The sequence below is a fragment of the Archocentrus centrarchus genome, chromosome 4 (assembly GCF_007364275.1).
Source record: "Archocentrus centrarchus isolate MPI-CPG fArcCen1 chromosome 4, fArcCen1, whole genome shotgun sequence".
NCBI classification, from domain to species: Eukaryota; Metazoa; Chordata; class Actinopteri; order Cichliformes; family Cichlidae; genus Archocentrus; species Archocentrus centrarchus.
In genome coordinates this window covers 34,123,370-34,139,389 of record NC_044349.1, presented here as the reverse complement: position 1 = coordinate 34,139,389, position 16,020 = coordinate 34,123,370, and the positions used below count along the sequence as shown (strand labels likewise).

General features: G+C 40.6%; 1 protein-coding gene across 1 annotated transcript in view; it reads right to left on the bottom strand.

Annotated features, from left to right (window-relative positions):
• Positions 1-16,020, bottom strand: part of LOC115779044 (UV excision repair protein RAD23 homolog B-like) — a 41,785-nt gene that overhangs the window by 19,576 nt on the left and 6,189 nt on the right. Inside the window, exons 2-4 of the mRNA XM_030727484.1 lie at positions 11,468-11,549; positions 3,179-3,258; positions 1,748-2,193 (exon numbers count right to left, since the gene is read on the bottom strand). Of these exons, the coding sequence (XP_030583344.1) occupies positions 1,748-2,193; positions 3,179-3,258; positions 11,468-11,549 (608 nt within the window). The remainder of the gene's footprint in view (positions 1-1,747; positions 2,194-3,178; positions 3,259-11,467; positions 11,550-16,020) is intronic.

The window sequence follows — 16,020 nt, the reverse complement described above, 5'->3', positions numbered from 1 at the left end:
AGCTAGCTCCAAAACAGAAGCAGCATCAGGTGGTGAGAACATCAGGATGCAGCTGGATTTGAGCTTTGACTCCTTCAAGGAGTTTGTTTTTGTCAAACACCACATGTAGCTGTTGTTAATCTGCTGCACTGAGGCTGAACTTTATTGGGAGTTTATTGTAGAATTATCGAGTTTTGGAGTTCATATTGTTCTTTGTTTCTCCCTGTTGATGTTCATGTGTGTCCTTAATATTACACACATTTAGCATGTAGTTCTGCTGTCTGTGAACAGTTGGTTGCTGAATTTATTTCTTTAAAGGGTATCTTTAAAGCGTACCTGATTAAGTATGAAAATACTAAAACTAATACTGAAACTAACTAAAACTAAGCATAAAACCAAAAATAAAAATGAGCAAAACCACTCTGAAAACTAATTAAAACTAACTGAATTAGAGAAAAAAAAGTAAAAACTAACTAAAACTAAACTATAATGTAAAATCCAAAACTATTATAACCCTGGTGTGTTCAATTTTGTAGTACAGCTCTCACACTCTCTCATACTGGTCACTGAAAGTTCCAACACGGCAGCTCATGGCAAAGAACTCTCTGAGGATCTTAAAAGACGATTGTTGCTCTACATGAAGACTGTTATATAAGCTGCACACAGACTACTTTCATTGTGTCAAAGTGTCATTTTGTCAGTGTTGTCCCATGAAAAGATAAACTTAAATATATGCAGACATGTGAGGGGTGTACTCACTTTTGTGATACACTGTACTCTCTCCTCCTGGCAGGAGATGCCCTGAACACCTCACCCACTAGGGGCCCAGGAGGCATCCCAGTCACATGACCAAACCACCTCAACTGGCTCCTTTTAATGTGGAGGAGTAGCAGCTCTACTCTGATCCTCTCTGGAGTGACTACACTCTTCATCCTATCTCTAAGGAAGAGGCCAGCTACCCTTCAGAGGAAGCTAATTTCTGCCACTTGAATCCACAGTCTTGTTCTTTTGGTCACTATCCAAAGCTTGTGGCCATTACTCACCAAATCGCCAACTTCACTTTTACACTCAGCTCTCTCTCTTCACCCCGATGGACAGAGTCTGCATCACTGCAGCTGCAGCCCCAGTCTGTCTGTCAATCTCCTGTTCTCCTCTTCCCTCACTTGTGAACAAGACCCCAAGTTACTGAAACTCCTCCACTTGGGGCAGCAATTTGTCCAGGTGAGGCCCATTGCCTCAGACTTAGAGGTGCTAATTCTTATACCTGCTGCTTCACACTCAGCTACAAACTGCTCCAGTGCAAGCTGGAGGCCACCTGATGAAGCGAACAGGACCACATCATCTGCATAAAGCAGAGATGAGATTGTGAGGCCACAAAGGAGGAAGTCTTCCACCACTTAGCTGTCCATAAAAATTATGAACAGAATTGGTAACAAAGGATAGCCCTTTGAATGACCCATTCTTTCACAAATGTTTGTAAAGGCAAACAGCATGGCTAGTTGCTTAATTTTATACACCTGTGGCAATGGGACTGAAAACATCTGAATTCAAAGATTAAGAGGTGTGGTCCAATACTTTTGTCCCTATAGTTTAAATACTTGCTTCACACAAAGACACAAAATTACACTTATTCTTTGCCAGTGACAAGACAAAGCAACCAGGATCTTCATAATTTGAGTTTACCTACCCAATTCAGAACTCCTTATGATATTTCTTAAACAAAAAACAATTAATTAAACTGACAGTGTACATAAACATATTCTCCAACCTGGAAGCAGAGGAGTGGACTTGTGTGGTGTCAGATTGTTGATTCTTTGGGTCTTCCTTCAGTTTTTCTTCTGTCTGGGAAGCAGGGGTGCAGCTCTCTGATGGAATTAAGGCTGGGGTTCCCTGAACAGCTTCTTGAGCTGTGGAAGAGGCAGGAGTTGCAGCTGAACCAGAGGCCAGATCTGATTCTGTGTCCGAGTCCACAGTTGTTTCTGCTCCTGCTTCAACAGAAGCCACAGGGGTCTTTTCTTGAACAGAGGACAGGGCTTCAGAGGGAGGCACTGACTGTGAGGCAGGTATGGAAGCAGATTGTATTGGTGTAGAGGGGACCAGTATTGGGCCAGAGGCTGGAGCTGGGGCTGCAACTAAGAGTGGTGCTGGAGCTGCAGCTGCAGCTGGCTGAGGAGCTGACTGAGTGACTGCTTCAGTAGCAGGGGTTGGTTTAGGCTAAAAAGAAATTTGAGAGCTGATCATTAGTGGTGTTGCTAAGATAACCAAGTACACATAAGCACTGCATTGTTTAGTTCAGTCAAATAGCCTGGGCTTCAGTTTAGTTTCTGTCAATGTCTGCATAAATGAACTGAGATCAACACTGAATTCAATGGCACAGTTCCTGACAATAAAAAGGGATGCCAGTTCTGGCTCCAATCAGTTCTGATCAAGTGAGGTCCCTGGCAATCAAGACAATTTAAAGTACAGTGGTTACTAAGACGTGGTGAAAAATCTAACATAAACGGAATCAGTGAGGGGCCGACTAGATTCATGTATAATGTATGCAGGCCACATTAAATTTCTATATATAGAGAAAATGTTCTATATATACCAGAATATTTAACAGGTAACACAGAACAGCTTATGAACAAAACAGGTCTTGGCCTTAAGTATAAATTAGAAAGTGGGGTATAAAAAAATTGTTTTTGGCAGTATCCAGGGAAGTTTTGGTCATGAATAGCACATTAGGACAATTAGTTATTGTGAAATTGCTTATATACAAAAAAACAAAAAAACAAACTTGTTTTTCTTGTGCAAAAAAAGTATACCAATTAAATGGATACAGGAAAAGAATCCTACTATGACTGAGCCGTTCAAAGAATTTTTATGGTTCTTGCAGAGGCTCAGTGCCAAGCTACAGGGAAATGATCTAAGCATGTTGGTTTCAGAGTCTCCACGTCAACGTTCCTTGACAGAACTGTAACTAGACAAAGGATGCAATACATGCTTGTGATAGTGTTAAGACCTTATGCTTATTGTATACAAATATATTGACATTTATTTGTTTTTGTCAACATATTTATGGAGAAAGTGTTAAGAACCACTGTGGGCAACCACCTTGAGCTACAGTAAAATTGAGAGTAAATTTTAAAAAATAAGAGAGGCAGAGTTGTGTGTATAGCATGACTGTCTTTTTAAAAAAAGGCACAGAGACACTAACCTTGGTAACCATGACCACCACAAAGTTCTTCTCATCGATTTTGTACTCTTTCAGTGGGATATCATCATTTAAGATTTTGCCTGTGACATTCACACAGAAACAGCAAATGACAGATTATATAAGACAAAATTATTGAATATTGTTAGAAAAAATGTCATGTGTAGATTATGTGTTCATATCCAGTTTTGAAACTGGATTTGAACAGCAAGAGTTCTGGGAAACCGAGGGACACCACACCCTCATAAGGCAGTGACCTGTTAATCTCCAGACAGACTCTAAAGCAGAGGTCCCCAACCCCCTGGTATGGTCCGTGGGTCATTTGGTACCGGACTGCACTGAGAGAATAAATAACTTATGGGTCCACGACCCAGCCTTTTCAGTTTGAAATTTCCTAGTTCTCTTCTTTTTATTCATTGAGCTTTGGTTTGTGTAATGTGTACAATTATTCCATGGGTTCTTTAGTATCCTTTGTTCTTAGTTCAGAGTTGCTTTAATTAGATTCTTCCCTTGTGTCAACTTCCCTGTGGTTAGGTCATGTCTGTGTCTTCCCTGTTTAGTTCTCACTTCCTGTTTTATTTTCCTAGCCTCCTGTTCCTTGTGTGTCATGTTGAGTCTCATTCCTGTGTCTCATTACTGTGATTCTGTCCAACTCTCCAGCTGTCTCCTGTTGTCCCTCATCATCCCTGTGTATATATTGTCTGTATTTCCCTTTGTTCTCTGTTGTGTCCTTGTCATAGTTTCCCTCCTGCTGTGTGCTCCATCTGTCTGAGTTCTTGTTTCCGAGTGAGTTTGTATTTCAAGGACAGGCTCACTCAAGCATCTGTACCTGCCTCGCGGTTGGGAGAGGCCAAGGACAGGCTTGATCCTGCACCCATTCTGTTTCTGCGGTTGGGGGTGGCCATGGACCTTCCCACCTCTGCACCTGTTCCTGTTTCGTGAGTGGGGGCAGTCAGGGATCGGTTTGCTCCTCCAACAGTTCTGTTTCCGTGGGTGGGGGTGGCTAAGGACCAGCCCATCTCTGCACCTGTACATGTTAATCGGATAGGGCTGGCCAAGGTTGAGCCAGGATTTCAGCTTCAAGGGATGTCAGTGGGTCCTCATAAGCAGCCCCAGTTGTCTGTGGAAATGCCCTACAGAGTGTTCCCAGTCACCTCTCCACACCAGTCTACAGCTACAGCTCCTCCATCAAGCCAATCTTCAGAGTCTGCAACTGCAGTTCCTCCTCGTCAGTTTTCCACACTGAGCCTGCAGCTCTTCCTTGTCAGTCTTCCGCACCCGAGCCTGTCATCAAAGCTGGCAGCAACATCATGTCTTCTGCTGTGGCATCTCTACAGTCGCCAGCGCCTGCAGCTACAGCTCCTCCGGCAGAGTCTTCATCTGCAGGATCAGATCCTCTTCAGTCATCTCCTTGTCAGTCTTGAGCTCCCCGTCAGTCGTCTGCTCGGCAGCCTTCAGTGTCTCCTGCACTTTTGTTGTGCCAGTCTTCAGCTGCAACTTCTGATGCTCTCCCACAACCTACACAGTTCTGACCCAGGCAAGTGAAATGGCTCGAGCAGTTGGGACTCAGTCAAGAACTGTTTTGCCCGTGTCTGTTGATGCCAGCCCTTTTCAATCTATTCATGCCTTGGCCAGCCCCAAGACAAGAGAGGCCTGAGCCTCCAGCATCTGAACCTGAGCCACTGGGTCCAAAATCACCTGGGGTGTCCTGAGCCCAAGCCAGTGCCAGCATCCTCTAGATCAGCAGACCCACTTTTGGAACCGTCATCCTCATTGCAATCTTCAGTCACGTGTGTTGTTACGTCTCTAGTCACCTTCAACGTCACTGGTCATCAGAGGGCTTCCTTTGTCACCGCTGGCCACTGAAGACCCCTGAACTGTTTCATCTGTCCTGCTTCCTTCCCTGGCCAGGCAGACTGCCTGAACTCTTTGATTCATGTGCTCCCTTGTGTTTTGTTTGTTCTGTTTGGCCCCTCGGTCCAGGCCCCCTCAGCCTGCTCAAGTCTTTTCCGCGACCCAACATTTTCAGTTTTGGACTTCCTAGTTCTGTTCTTTTTATTCATCGATCTTTGGTTTGTGTAATGTGTAATGTGTACATTTATTCCACGGTTCTTTAGTATCCTTTGTTCTCAGTTCAGAGTTACTTTAGTTAGATTCTTCCCTTGTGTCAATTTCCCTGTGGTTAAGTCATGTCTGTGTCTTCCCCATTTAGTTCTCATTTCCTGTTTTATTTTCCTAGCCTCCTGTTCCTTGTGTGTCATGTTGAGTTTCGCTTCCTGTGTCTCATTACTGTGATTCTGTCCACCTGTTCTTTCCAGCCGTCTCCTGTTGTCCCTCGTCCTTCCCTGTGTATATATTAGCTGTGTCCAAATTCAGGGGCTGCATCTTTCATCCTACGTAGTCTGGGTCCTTCACAGCCCACGAAGACCGCAAAGGCTGGAAGTGAGCGGCTGTGAAATTGGACGATCTAGCCTTCATATCTGCATTGCCTGCCCTCACCTCAGCGTTGCTCATGTCACCTAGCAGCCGTGACAATGCAAAGCACAGCTGTGGAAAAGACGCTGTTAAAAATGGAGCCTGAACTAGTTTGAAAGCACAATTTGGGACTGTCCTGATTCTTAAAACAATTTCAAATTTACTGATATAAATACTTTAGGACTTTAGGAATGTGTTGCAGGACAAATATTTGTCATGATCCTGGGCCAGTGGCCCAGCGTTTTGAGTTCTTTTGTGTAGCTTTCTTTTGTTGTACTTTTTAGGTTGTTTTCTTGGTGTTTCTTTTAGTTTCTCTGTTTGTTGTTTGAGTGTGTGGTTTGGTTTCCTTGTGTTTTCATTTTGTAATGTTGCCTTTGTTAAGTTTTCTGTGTTTAGGTTAGTATCTGTTATGTTTAGTCAGTTCCTGTTTTAGTTTGACAGTCTCGTGTTCCTTGTGCTTTGTGTTTAGTTTTGCTTCCCCTTTGTCATTAGTCTCATTCATTTCACCTGTTGTTTCCAGTTGTTTCCCCTCACCCCTCGTTTCCTTTGTGTATTTAAGTCTCAGTGTTGTTTAGTTCAGTGTTCAGGTCCTCGTCAGTTTTTGCCTGTGTGTTTTGTCTTTGAGTTTTCGAGTTTCTAGTTCCTGCTTTCAAGTTTCGAGTTTTGTAATCATTGCAGTTATCAATAAACTGCCCTCTAAACCTGTTCTCGCCGTGTCCTGCACTGGGGTCCTCCCTGCCTTGCCAGCACGCAGCCGTGACAGTAGGACCTGAACCCAGTATGAACCCAGTATGGACCCCGCGGACTGCGAGTCATTAAGGCCGGTAGTGTTAATGTGGGAGCCGCGGCTCGCTTCAAAAAGCGAGCCGCAGTACATCAGCACTTGCCTGGCCCTGGGAGGACCCGTCTGGAGGAAAAAGCCTCGGCATCGCCGCCTCTCGCCTTTGCCTCCAGCCCAAGCTTCCCTACAGCAGCTGCTGTTCGCGACAGCTGCCATATCAACACAGAGACTTAAATACACAAAGGAAACGAGGGGTGAGGGGAAACAACTGGGAACAACAGGTGAAATGAATGAGACTAATGACAAAGGGGAAGCAAAACTAAACACAAAGCACAAGGAACACGAGACTGTCAAACTAAAACAGGAACTGACTAAACATAACAGATACTAACCTAAACACAGAAAACTTAACAAAGGCAACATTACGAAATGAAAACACAAAGAAACCAAACCGCACACTCAAACAACAAACAGAGAAACTAAAAGAAACACCAAGAAAACAACCTGAAAAGTACAACAAAAGAAAGCTACACAAAAGAACTCAAAACACTGGGCCACTGGCCCAGGATCATGACAATATTAAATTAAGAACGTACTGTGTGTGTACAGATTAAAGGAGGTTAAAGTGGATGCATAATCAGGAAATATTTTCAGGTTGACAGCTAGACGTGGGAAATATGGCTTCACAATTAAATCATGATATTTAATTGTAAATGCATCAGTAATTTGATATTTAATATGACATGGCACAAATCTCAGTAGTCTATGCTTTCATATTGGAGGCACAATGGATTAATATTTAAAATTTTTAAGCACTTTCCCCAATCTGAGATGACAGAAGAGAGCCCTGTGAACTGCAAAGACTCTACAGTTAGGTCTAAGGTTTTAGACAAAGACACATTTTTTTGTATTTTTGTCTCTATACACATTACAGTGGATTTAAAATTAATCAAGCGGTGATTAAAGTGTAGACTTTTAACTTTAATTCAAGGGCTTTAACAAAGGTATTGCATTATTATACTGTTTACGAACTACAGTCAGTTTTGTACACAGTCACCCATTCTGAGATGCTGAAAAGCAAATGGACAAGCTATTATAATTTTAAATATGAGGATTATTTTTTAATACTTGGAAGAATTTTTTAATACTTTGCAGTCAATGACTGCCTGAAGTCTAGAAGCCATAGGCATCACCAAAGGGAGGTACATTTCCTCCCTTGAGATGCTCTCCAAAGCCTTTAGTACAGGTTAACGTTAGTCTCTGCAATTATCCACTTTAGTTATCTTCCATGACCCTTCAAAGCCTTTTGGTGTTGCTGAGATAGCCAACATATTTTTTTAAAGAATGTACCAGACTGTTTATTGTGCCACTCCTAGTTTTGCTAGTTTAACATGTTAGCAAGGAAAGCTTTGATGATGGAGAGACGTCAGCTCTTATCACGTCTAGTTTAATAAAACAGGCAAGCTCAACAGGTAGAGATTCCACCAGCACTTTCAGATTAGCATGTATGAAAAATTATTTGGAAAATTTTTTATCATGTTAATTTTTTCATTAATATTTTTAATATCCCCATAGATAATGACAGTTAACCGTATCACACAGTGGTTTTTACAAATTACAGGAAATTACAGGACAGCCAGGATACAAACATATGATTTTATAATAATGAATATGATGCATTATTGTGTCATGGTCCTGGGCCGGTGTTCTGTGTTTTCTTGGTTCTGTTTTAGTTATTTCTGATTATGTTTATTAGTTTTCTTTTGTATTCCTCAGTTTATTCTAGTCCCTTGTGTTTCCTTGTGTCAAGTCTACGTGTACCTTGTCTAGTCACTTCCTGTTTTATTTTGACAGTCTTGTGTTCCCCATGCTTTGTATTTAGTTTTGCTTCCTCCATTATTAGTTTCATTTGCTTCACCTGCTGTGCCCTGGTGTTTCCTCTTGCCCTGATTACCTAATGTGTATTTAAGCCCCCAGTTTTCTTCTGTTCTTTGTCCCTTGTGCCCCGTAGTTTAGTTCTGGCCTCAGCCCAGCCCAGTTTATTTGTTTATTATCTTCATTTCAATAAATTCATTTCAATAAAAATAAAATAAAAATAGTTCATCACTTCTGAGTCCTGCATTTTGAGTATTCCTGCTCCTGCCACACAACGACATGACATATTGTAGATTAAACAGAATATAAAGTAATTAAAATTAGATCAGCTTTAAATGTCTGTGGCAATAATATTATTCCATATGGCACTAAAGGAGAATATTTTTCTGCAGAATAAGTACTTTTGATTGTTTAAGTAGAAATTTCCAATAATACACTGCTTTGTGTGTTAAAAGTATTGCTACATTTACTAAAGAACTGCTTCTGCAAAAATAATCCTCCACCAGTGTCATTGTCAGCTAATGTTTTTAGTATTTTTGTATATTTTTACTCTTTAATTCAATTAAATTGTATTAAAGTATATTTCCAAATCACAACAACAGTCACCTTAAGGCGCTTTATATTGTAAGGTAAAAGTCCTACAACCAACAATCAGAAAACCCCCTATGAGCAAGCACTTGGTGACAGTGGGAAGGTAAATCTCCCTTTTAACAGGATCTGCTGGGATGGGCTGGGTGTGAGGGGAGGGAGACAGGACAAAAGACATACTATGGAAGAGAGTCAGAGATTAATAACTAATGATTAAATGGAGAGTGGTGTATAAATACATAGAGAGTGAAAAAGAAGTGCTCAGTTCATCATGGAAATCCCCCAACACCTGTTGCAGCACAACTAAGGGAGGGTTCAGACCCTAATCTAACCCCAGTTGGAGGAAGCAGTTGGAGTACCTAGAGAGAACCCAAGCAGACACAGGGAGAAGATGTACTATGAGGTCTTTGAGATAAGATGGGGCCTGATTATTCAAGACCTTGCATGAAGAAGGATTTAAATTTGAATCTAGGAGCCAATGAAGAGAAGCCAATATGGTAGAAATCTGCTCTCTTTCTAGTCCCTGTCAGTACTCTAGCTGCAGCATTTTGGATCAGCTGAAGGCTTTTCAGGAAGTTTTTAGGACAGCCTGATAATAATGAATTACAATAGTCCAACCTAGAAGTAATAAATACATGAACTAGTTTTTCAGTATCACTCTGAGACAGAATGCTTCTAATTTTTGAGCACAAATGCAAGAAAGCAGTCCTACATACTTGTTTACTATTTGCATTGAAGGATATAGCCTGGTCAAAAAATGCCTCCAAGATTCCTCACAATCTTACTGGAGGCCAAGGTAATGACATCATTTATTGTGTCAGGACAGTGGAGAGAAGACAGGAAAGCTGGGGAGACAGAACCAGGAAAGAAATGGAGTAAATGGCCTCGAAGTAGATTTTGAACCTGGACCTCTGCATTAGCCTTATGGCATATGGATTCCTTGCTCAACACAATGAGATAAAATGGTGCCCCAACGTAGGTATTTTGATGATAACTATAAGAGTAATATATTACAATTCTTCAGTCAGGAAAGTGATGACATCTATGTAGGATGTAGCAAGATATATGACAAAGTAGCATAACATCATATAACATTATGGTTCAGTTTGTTTTGTTGGTTAGACAGTGGAGAAAGATTCAGTTCTCTTCTCGCTTTTTTGCGTGGGGGGGGGACTGTCTCTACTTGCTTTTCTGTAGCACTGTACCAAACTAATCTGGAGAGCCTCTGAAATGTGTAAAATGGCTGAATTTTTTTGTTAAAGCCCCTGAATTCAAACTGAAATTCTGTATTTCAAGCACATTTTGAATGTTTGCTGTGGTGGGGTGGCCAAAGTATCCTTGGGCAAAATACTGAACCCTAGGTTGCTCCTGACATGTTCATCGGAGGGTTATTCTGTGATTGAATGTTAGATAGAAAGCACTTAGACATAGAAAGTACTTGTATGAACGAATGGGTGAATAAGACATGCTGTATAAAGCTCATGTTGAGTAGAAAAGCACTGAACCAATCCATTTACCATTACCATTTGGTGATCACTGTCCTAAAAGTTATGGGCTTAACTGTAGGTATTGTCACTGGTCCTTCAGAGAATATTCTAAGATCAGAAAATAGTGGGAAAGCTCCTGATGTGAAATGGAGAACAGTTCAAATTCCAACATTTTGCAGCTCACCCATCTTTGCCACTGCGGTTCTATTTAATTTAAACTGTTATTATTATTATAGTGTGTTTGCAGTCACTTCTGTACATGGTGAGGTTTGTTTTCCAAATTAATTGCAAAAGGTAAATTAATGACACCAAAAACAAACTTTCATGGTTCTGGATCAGTTTCACGGTGTCTTTTTAATTTTTGAACCTTTTTGTTGTATAAGTATTCATTTGACTCTTGGTTTGTTTTATGTTTTTATTGTTTCATGTATTTTCCCCTTTAGTGTACGTAGTTTCTCCTAGTTCCCCATTGCTTTAGAGTTTATTCCTCCCTCAGTGTTCCTCCCTCTTGTGTGAAGTCTTCTACTTCCAGTTCATGTCTGTCTCTACATCTAGTTATCTCCTTTTCTGTTTTATGAGTTTGTGTTCCTTGTTCTTTGCTTTTAGTTTTGCTTACTTTGTCTAGTTTCCTATGACTTCTTTCACCTGTGTCTCATTTGCCCCAGCTGTCTCAACCTCCCCTAATCACCCTCCTATGTATATATTGTTTCGGTCTCCCCTTTGTCAGTTTTCCTTTCCTCAGTGTTTCCCAGTTCCATTGAGTCCACTAGTGCTATGCTTTCAGTCTGTTCCCTAGTGTTATGTTGTTTTAGTTTAGATTCTGCAGTTCCCTTTTCATGTTTCATTTGCCTTTGATGGATTACATGAGCCTCCTATCACTTATCCAGGCTTGGGATCAGTACTATAACTACACTGGATTGTATCCCCCCTATTCTTGTTTTATGTAGCACACACAGCCTTCGCGTCCTGCATTTGGGTCCTCAATCCTCCATGCTCCATATGGTGAGCTTGCACTGACCGTAACACAAACATAGCACTTGTTTTCTGCTTCATTAATTTTCTTCTCAAAGTAACCCTCTGGCTTACCTGCATAGATGAGTTTCTGTCCCACTGAAGGAAATGTATCTTTACCTCTGTCCTCTTCTATTTTCTCCTTAAGGGCTTTCACCTGTCAAACATAACCAGAATTATTAGGTGGAATGGACCCTACTTACTATCCTTTGTCTGAGAACTGACAGATCTATTTGTCTGTTACCTTGGTACCATTGAATTAATTTTTTTTCTACTTAGTTTGTATTGATTCCTTTGTAACTCCATAGATCCTATTCAGCCACCACAGTAAGTCCATCTGTCTAATATCGGTAGCCACTAAACACCTGTCAAACACCCCTCAGCATATCAGCAAACACACAAACTGTTTATGTGCAGTTTGTCACACGGTGTGTCTGCTAGATGAAGGTATACCTGCTGTTTCCCAGAATGAGAGAGAAGTTCACTCAAAGATGGAAAAAAAAGAGGACAGGAGAGAAAGAAGAGAGGTTATATTTAAAGGACTGCTCAGTGACATCTGATGACCTGGAAATTTAAAGCCTGCATGTAATGTCCTCATTTCTGAAATCAGAGGTATGATGTGATGTTATGTTTTTTCACATTGTGAAACATCCTGCAAAACAAACAGGTATACTAACTTTGTGTTTTTCAAAGGTTGTATGAAAATACTGCAGTTTAGTGCAGGATAAACAGGTTAGTTTGCTGTACTGCAGTGAATTTACAGTAAAGCTTGAATTCACTTCATCCACACAGAGCAGTAAACCTCAGAGCAGCAGCAGCACGTTACCTGATCACAGCCTGTATGCAAAGTAACTTCACTGGAACTCACAATAGAAAGTTGTGATTCTTTTCCCCATGCAAAGACACAACAACCAATCCTGGGGTTCTCACACCTGCTGAATCCCACTTTAACCCCTGATTATACAAATTTTTGTGTTTAGGGGCTATTTTTTTTTTTTTATCTCGTTCACTGCGTGTATCCTACATAACAGATTCAAGCTGAGTACATTCATTAGAATTAGAATTTAGATTGGAATACCATTTGTATTCTTATGTAATACTATTATCATTATTATATTAGTAAAGCATGTGGTTCAGTTTGCTTTGCACAAAAATAAAAAGAAACATCCTGCAAAGAGCTATTTTTACTTTATTTTGAGTACATTTCAGAGCCTGTACTTTTTTCACTTTTACTTGAGTAAAGAAGTTGAATCAGTACTTCAACTTCAACCATGCTGTTCCAGTACATATACAGATACTTATTGGGATTGACACCTGGGTAATCTGGAGACCAAGTAAACAACCTAACTGAAACTCAGTTTTAGTTCCAGTTTCAGAATTTCTACACCCTTATCCTTAATAGGCTAGAGACTACTATACTATCTTTCAGGTCAATTTCAGGTCAACTTCTTAACCTTGGATTGGTCAATCCTCTCATTTATGTTTACCTTTTTTCCTAATGCTTTCAGGTATCCCATGAGAGGCAGAAAAGTCTCATAGTGAGTTGTATAAATATGAGGCTGGACATTAAAGAAGGAGAAAAGAAGTTGTATCAATTGGCTATGCAGAGAGATTGAGCCAGAAAGGATGTGCAGCAGGTTAGGGTGATTAAGGATAATGAGTGAAAAATGAATATTGAAAAGTATATCAGAGGAACAGCTGAGGTTGAGTTTTTTGAAGACAAAATTAGAGGTGCAAGACTGAGATGTTTGGGCATGTGCAGAGAAGAGATAGTGGATACATTGGACAAAGGATATTGAATGTGGAGCTGCCAGGCAGGATGAAAAGAGGAAGAAAACAGAGAAGATTTATATATGTAGTGGAGGAGGATATGAACGGGGTTAGTGTTACAGAGGATACTAGAGATGGGGTTAAATGAAAGCAGTTGGTTCACTGTGGCAACCAATGAAGAGAGCACCAGAAAGAGGAAGCAGATGGTAAATGGACTAGTTCTTATATAGCACATTTCTACTCTAATTGAGAACTCAAAGCGCTTATACATCAACTCTTCAGTGGGATCCCGGACACCTGCACTGTAAACCCAGATTTTGATTCCACTTAAAAATATTGAGTTCATATTATTTAAAATTGCCTAGAATGTGAACATTACTTGTTAATGCTGAGTAGACTGCACTTTCTGATGGTCTATCTTATTGTAATCATGTGTTTGAGTTCAAACAACTTAATATTAAGTTTTGCACCTGCTAAAAATCTAGTTTATACCAGTTTTAACAGACTGGATTAATGCACAGCTGCATGGTTGGATGATGGTTAGCAGTGCTCCCTCACAGAATGCCATCTAGAAGGTCTGGGTTCAATTTCGGCTTGGCCCAGGCCTCTCGCTGTTTGGAATAGTAGACATTTGGTGTTTTTGTTTGGTTTTTGTTCACAACGCTCTTTCATATAGTTTTTTATTGTTCCATGGAAAAATGTTATTTGTAAATGTTAATTTACAAATTTAAACAGACACAGTTCAACACTGTAAAAAATATTTGTGTTACTGTGCAGCATGGGGGTGTGGTGATTAGCACTGCTGCCTCACAGCTAGAATAGTTATCTGATAATCTGGGTTCAATTCCACCTTGGTCTGGGACTCTTGCTGTGTTGAGTTTGTATGTTCTCCCTGTGTCTGTATGGGTTTCCTCCCACAATCTGAAGACATGCAGTTACTGGGGTTAGGTTAATCAGTCTCTCTAAATTGCCCACAGGTGTGAATGGTTGTCTGTGTCAGCCCTGCAACAGGCTGGTGACCTGTACGGGGTGTACCCTGCATCTTACTGCCTTGTCAGCTGGGATAGGCTCCAGCACCCCCACACAACCATCAAAAGACATTTTATTTTTTCATGAACTATAAAAGATAAGTTTGGTCAATTAGAACATACAATTTAGTTCAATTGGAAATGGAGTAGTGCTTACTTAACAGGCTGAGTTAAATAAACTGTTTCATTACTTTAAAAATTTAAGGCAACGAGTTACCTTGGTTTTTTTTAAAGTAGATTCAACTTATCCGGGTTTACAGTGTGGACTCTTCTACTGCAAAGCCATACTATTTAAATAGCTGCAGCATGTGGTTTAGCATTGTCTTGCAAAAATATGCAGGGCCTTCCATAAAAAAGACGTAATCTGGATGGGAGCATACATTGCTTTTAAACCTGGGTATACCTTTCAGCATTAATGGTGACTTTCCAGATATGCAAACTACAAAGAGGCTTTGGAACTGAGTGCTCAGTACTCTCCTCTTTAGTCTGGAAGATGCTTCGGCATGTTTTCCAAAATGAATTCCAGTTTTTGGTCCATCTGACCACAAAACAGTTTTCCACTTGGCTTCAAATTAGCTTTGGCTCAGAGAAGATGTACAGCCAGGCTCTATTCTATGAAGTTACTTACAATGTGCAGATGTTTTGAAACACTACTCTGAAGTGTGTTTCAAAACACCCATGTCATGTGACCATGGCTAATTGAGGTTTTGGTGTGTTTCACCCTAGTTTCAACAGATGGCTTACTTGTTGCTTCTATATCGGCGAGGTGCCAGGATTCCTGTTTTGGAAGGACCAGATTAATTTGGGTTGGGCCTTGTAATTACTCAATGTTTTTAATATTACCACTGTTATTTTGTTATAAGCAGGTACACACGCATCTATAAATTAAGAAAACAATACCTGCTCTATCATTATTATTTTTCCAATGGATTGTGAAGACTAATCTAGGTTACCCATTCTCTTTAACACAGAAAGGATTACATGTGGAATGGCTGTTGCTCTGGAGATAGAGGAGGTCATCTTCAACGTGTTGTATAAGTGCTTTGAGTGCTCAACTAGAGTAGAAAAGCACTATATAAGAACTAGTCCATTATTGTCATACTGATGAGAGAGAGACTGACAGATGAGCTACATTGAATTATATCAACAGGAAAGCACATTGTGCTGCAAACGTATCTCAATATAGTAAGCGCATGATTTCAAGGAGAAAAATTAAACCAGCAGAATTGTCTATTTTTCTACTGCTCAATTATAAAAAAAAAAAATCATAATCCCAATTATTTTAGTCAAATCACGATTATCAAACCTCCCTCTGTGAATTGCCACCTTATTGTGGTGGTGGGGTTTGTGTGCCCCAGTGATCCCAGGGGCTATGTTGTACAGGGGGTTTTGCCCCCTCTTAGGGTCTCCCAAGGCAAATTGGTCCTGGGTGAGGGGGGCCAGAGTGGGCCAGAATGAGTGATTCCAATGATCCTTACGGAAGATACAACAAGGGAACAGTTTAAATGGTAAATGGACTAGTTCTTTTCTACTCTGTCTGAGCACTCAAAGCACTTATACAACATGTTTACATTTACATCATTCACACCCATTCATATAAGCACTTCCATATGTAACTAAGTGCTTTTATTATCTAACATTCACACACATTCACACTCCAACACTTGCATTGAGTTAAGTATCTTGCCCAAGGATACATTGGCATGCAGCCTGGAGTAGCCAGGAATCGAACCGCTGACCTTCCGATCAGTAGGTGACCTGCTCTACCTCCTGAGCTACAGCCACCCCACTTTATCCTGCCAGGATAGGGTTACCGAGGCCCCACCCTGG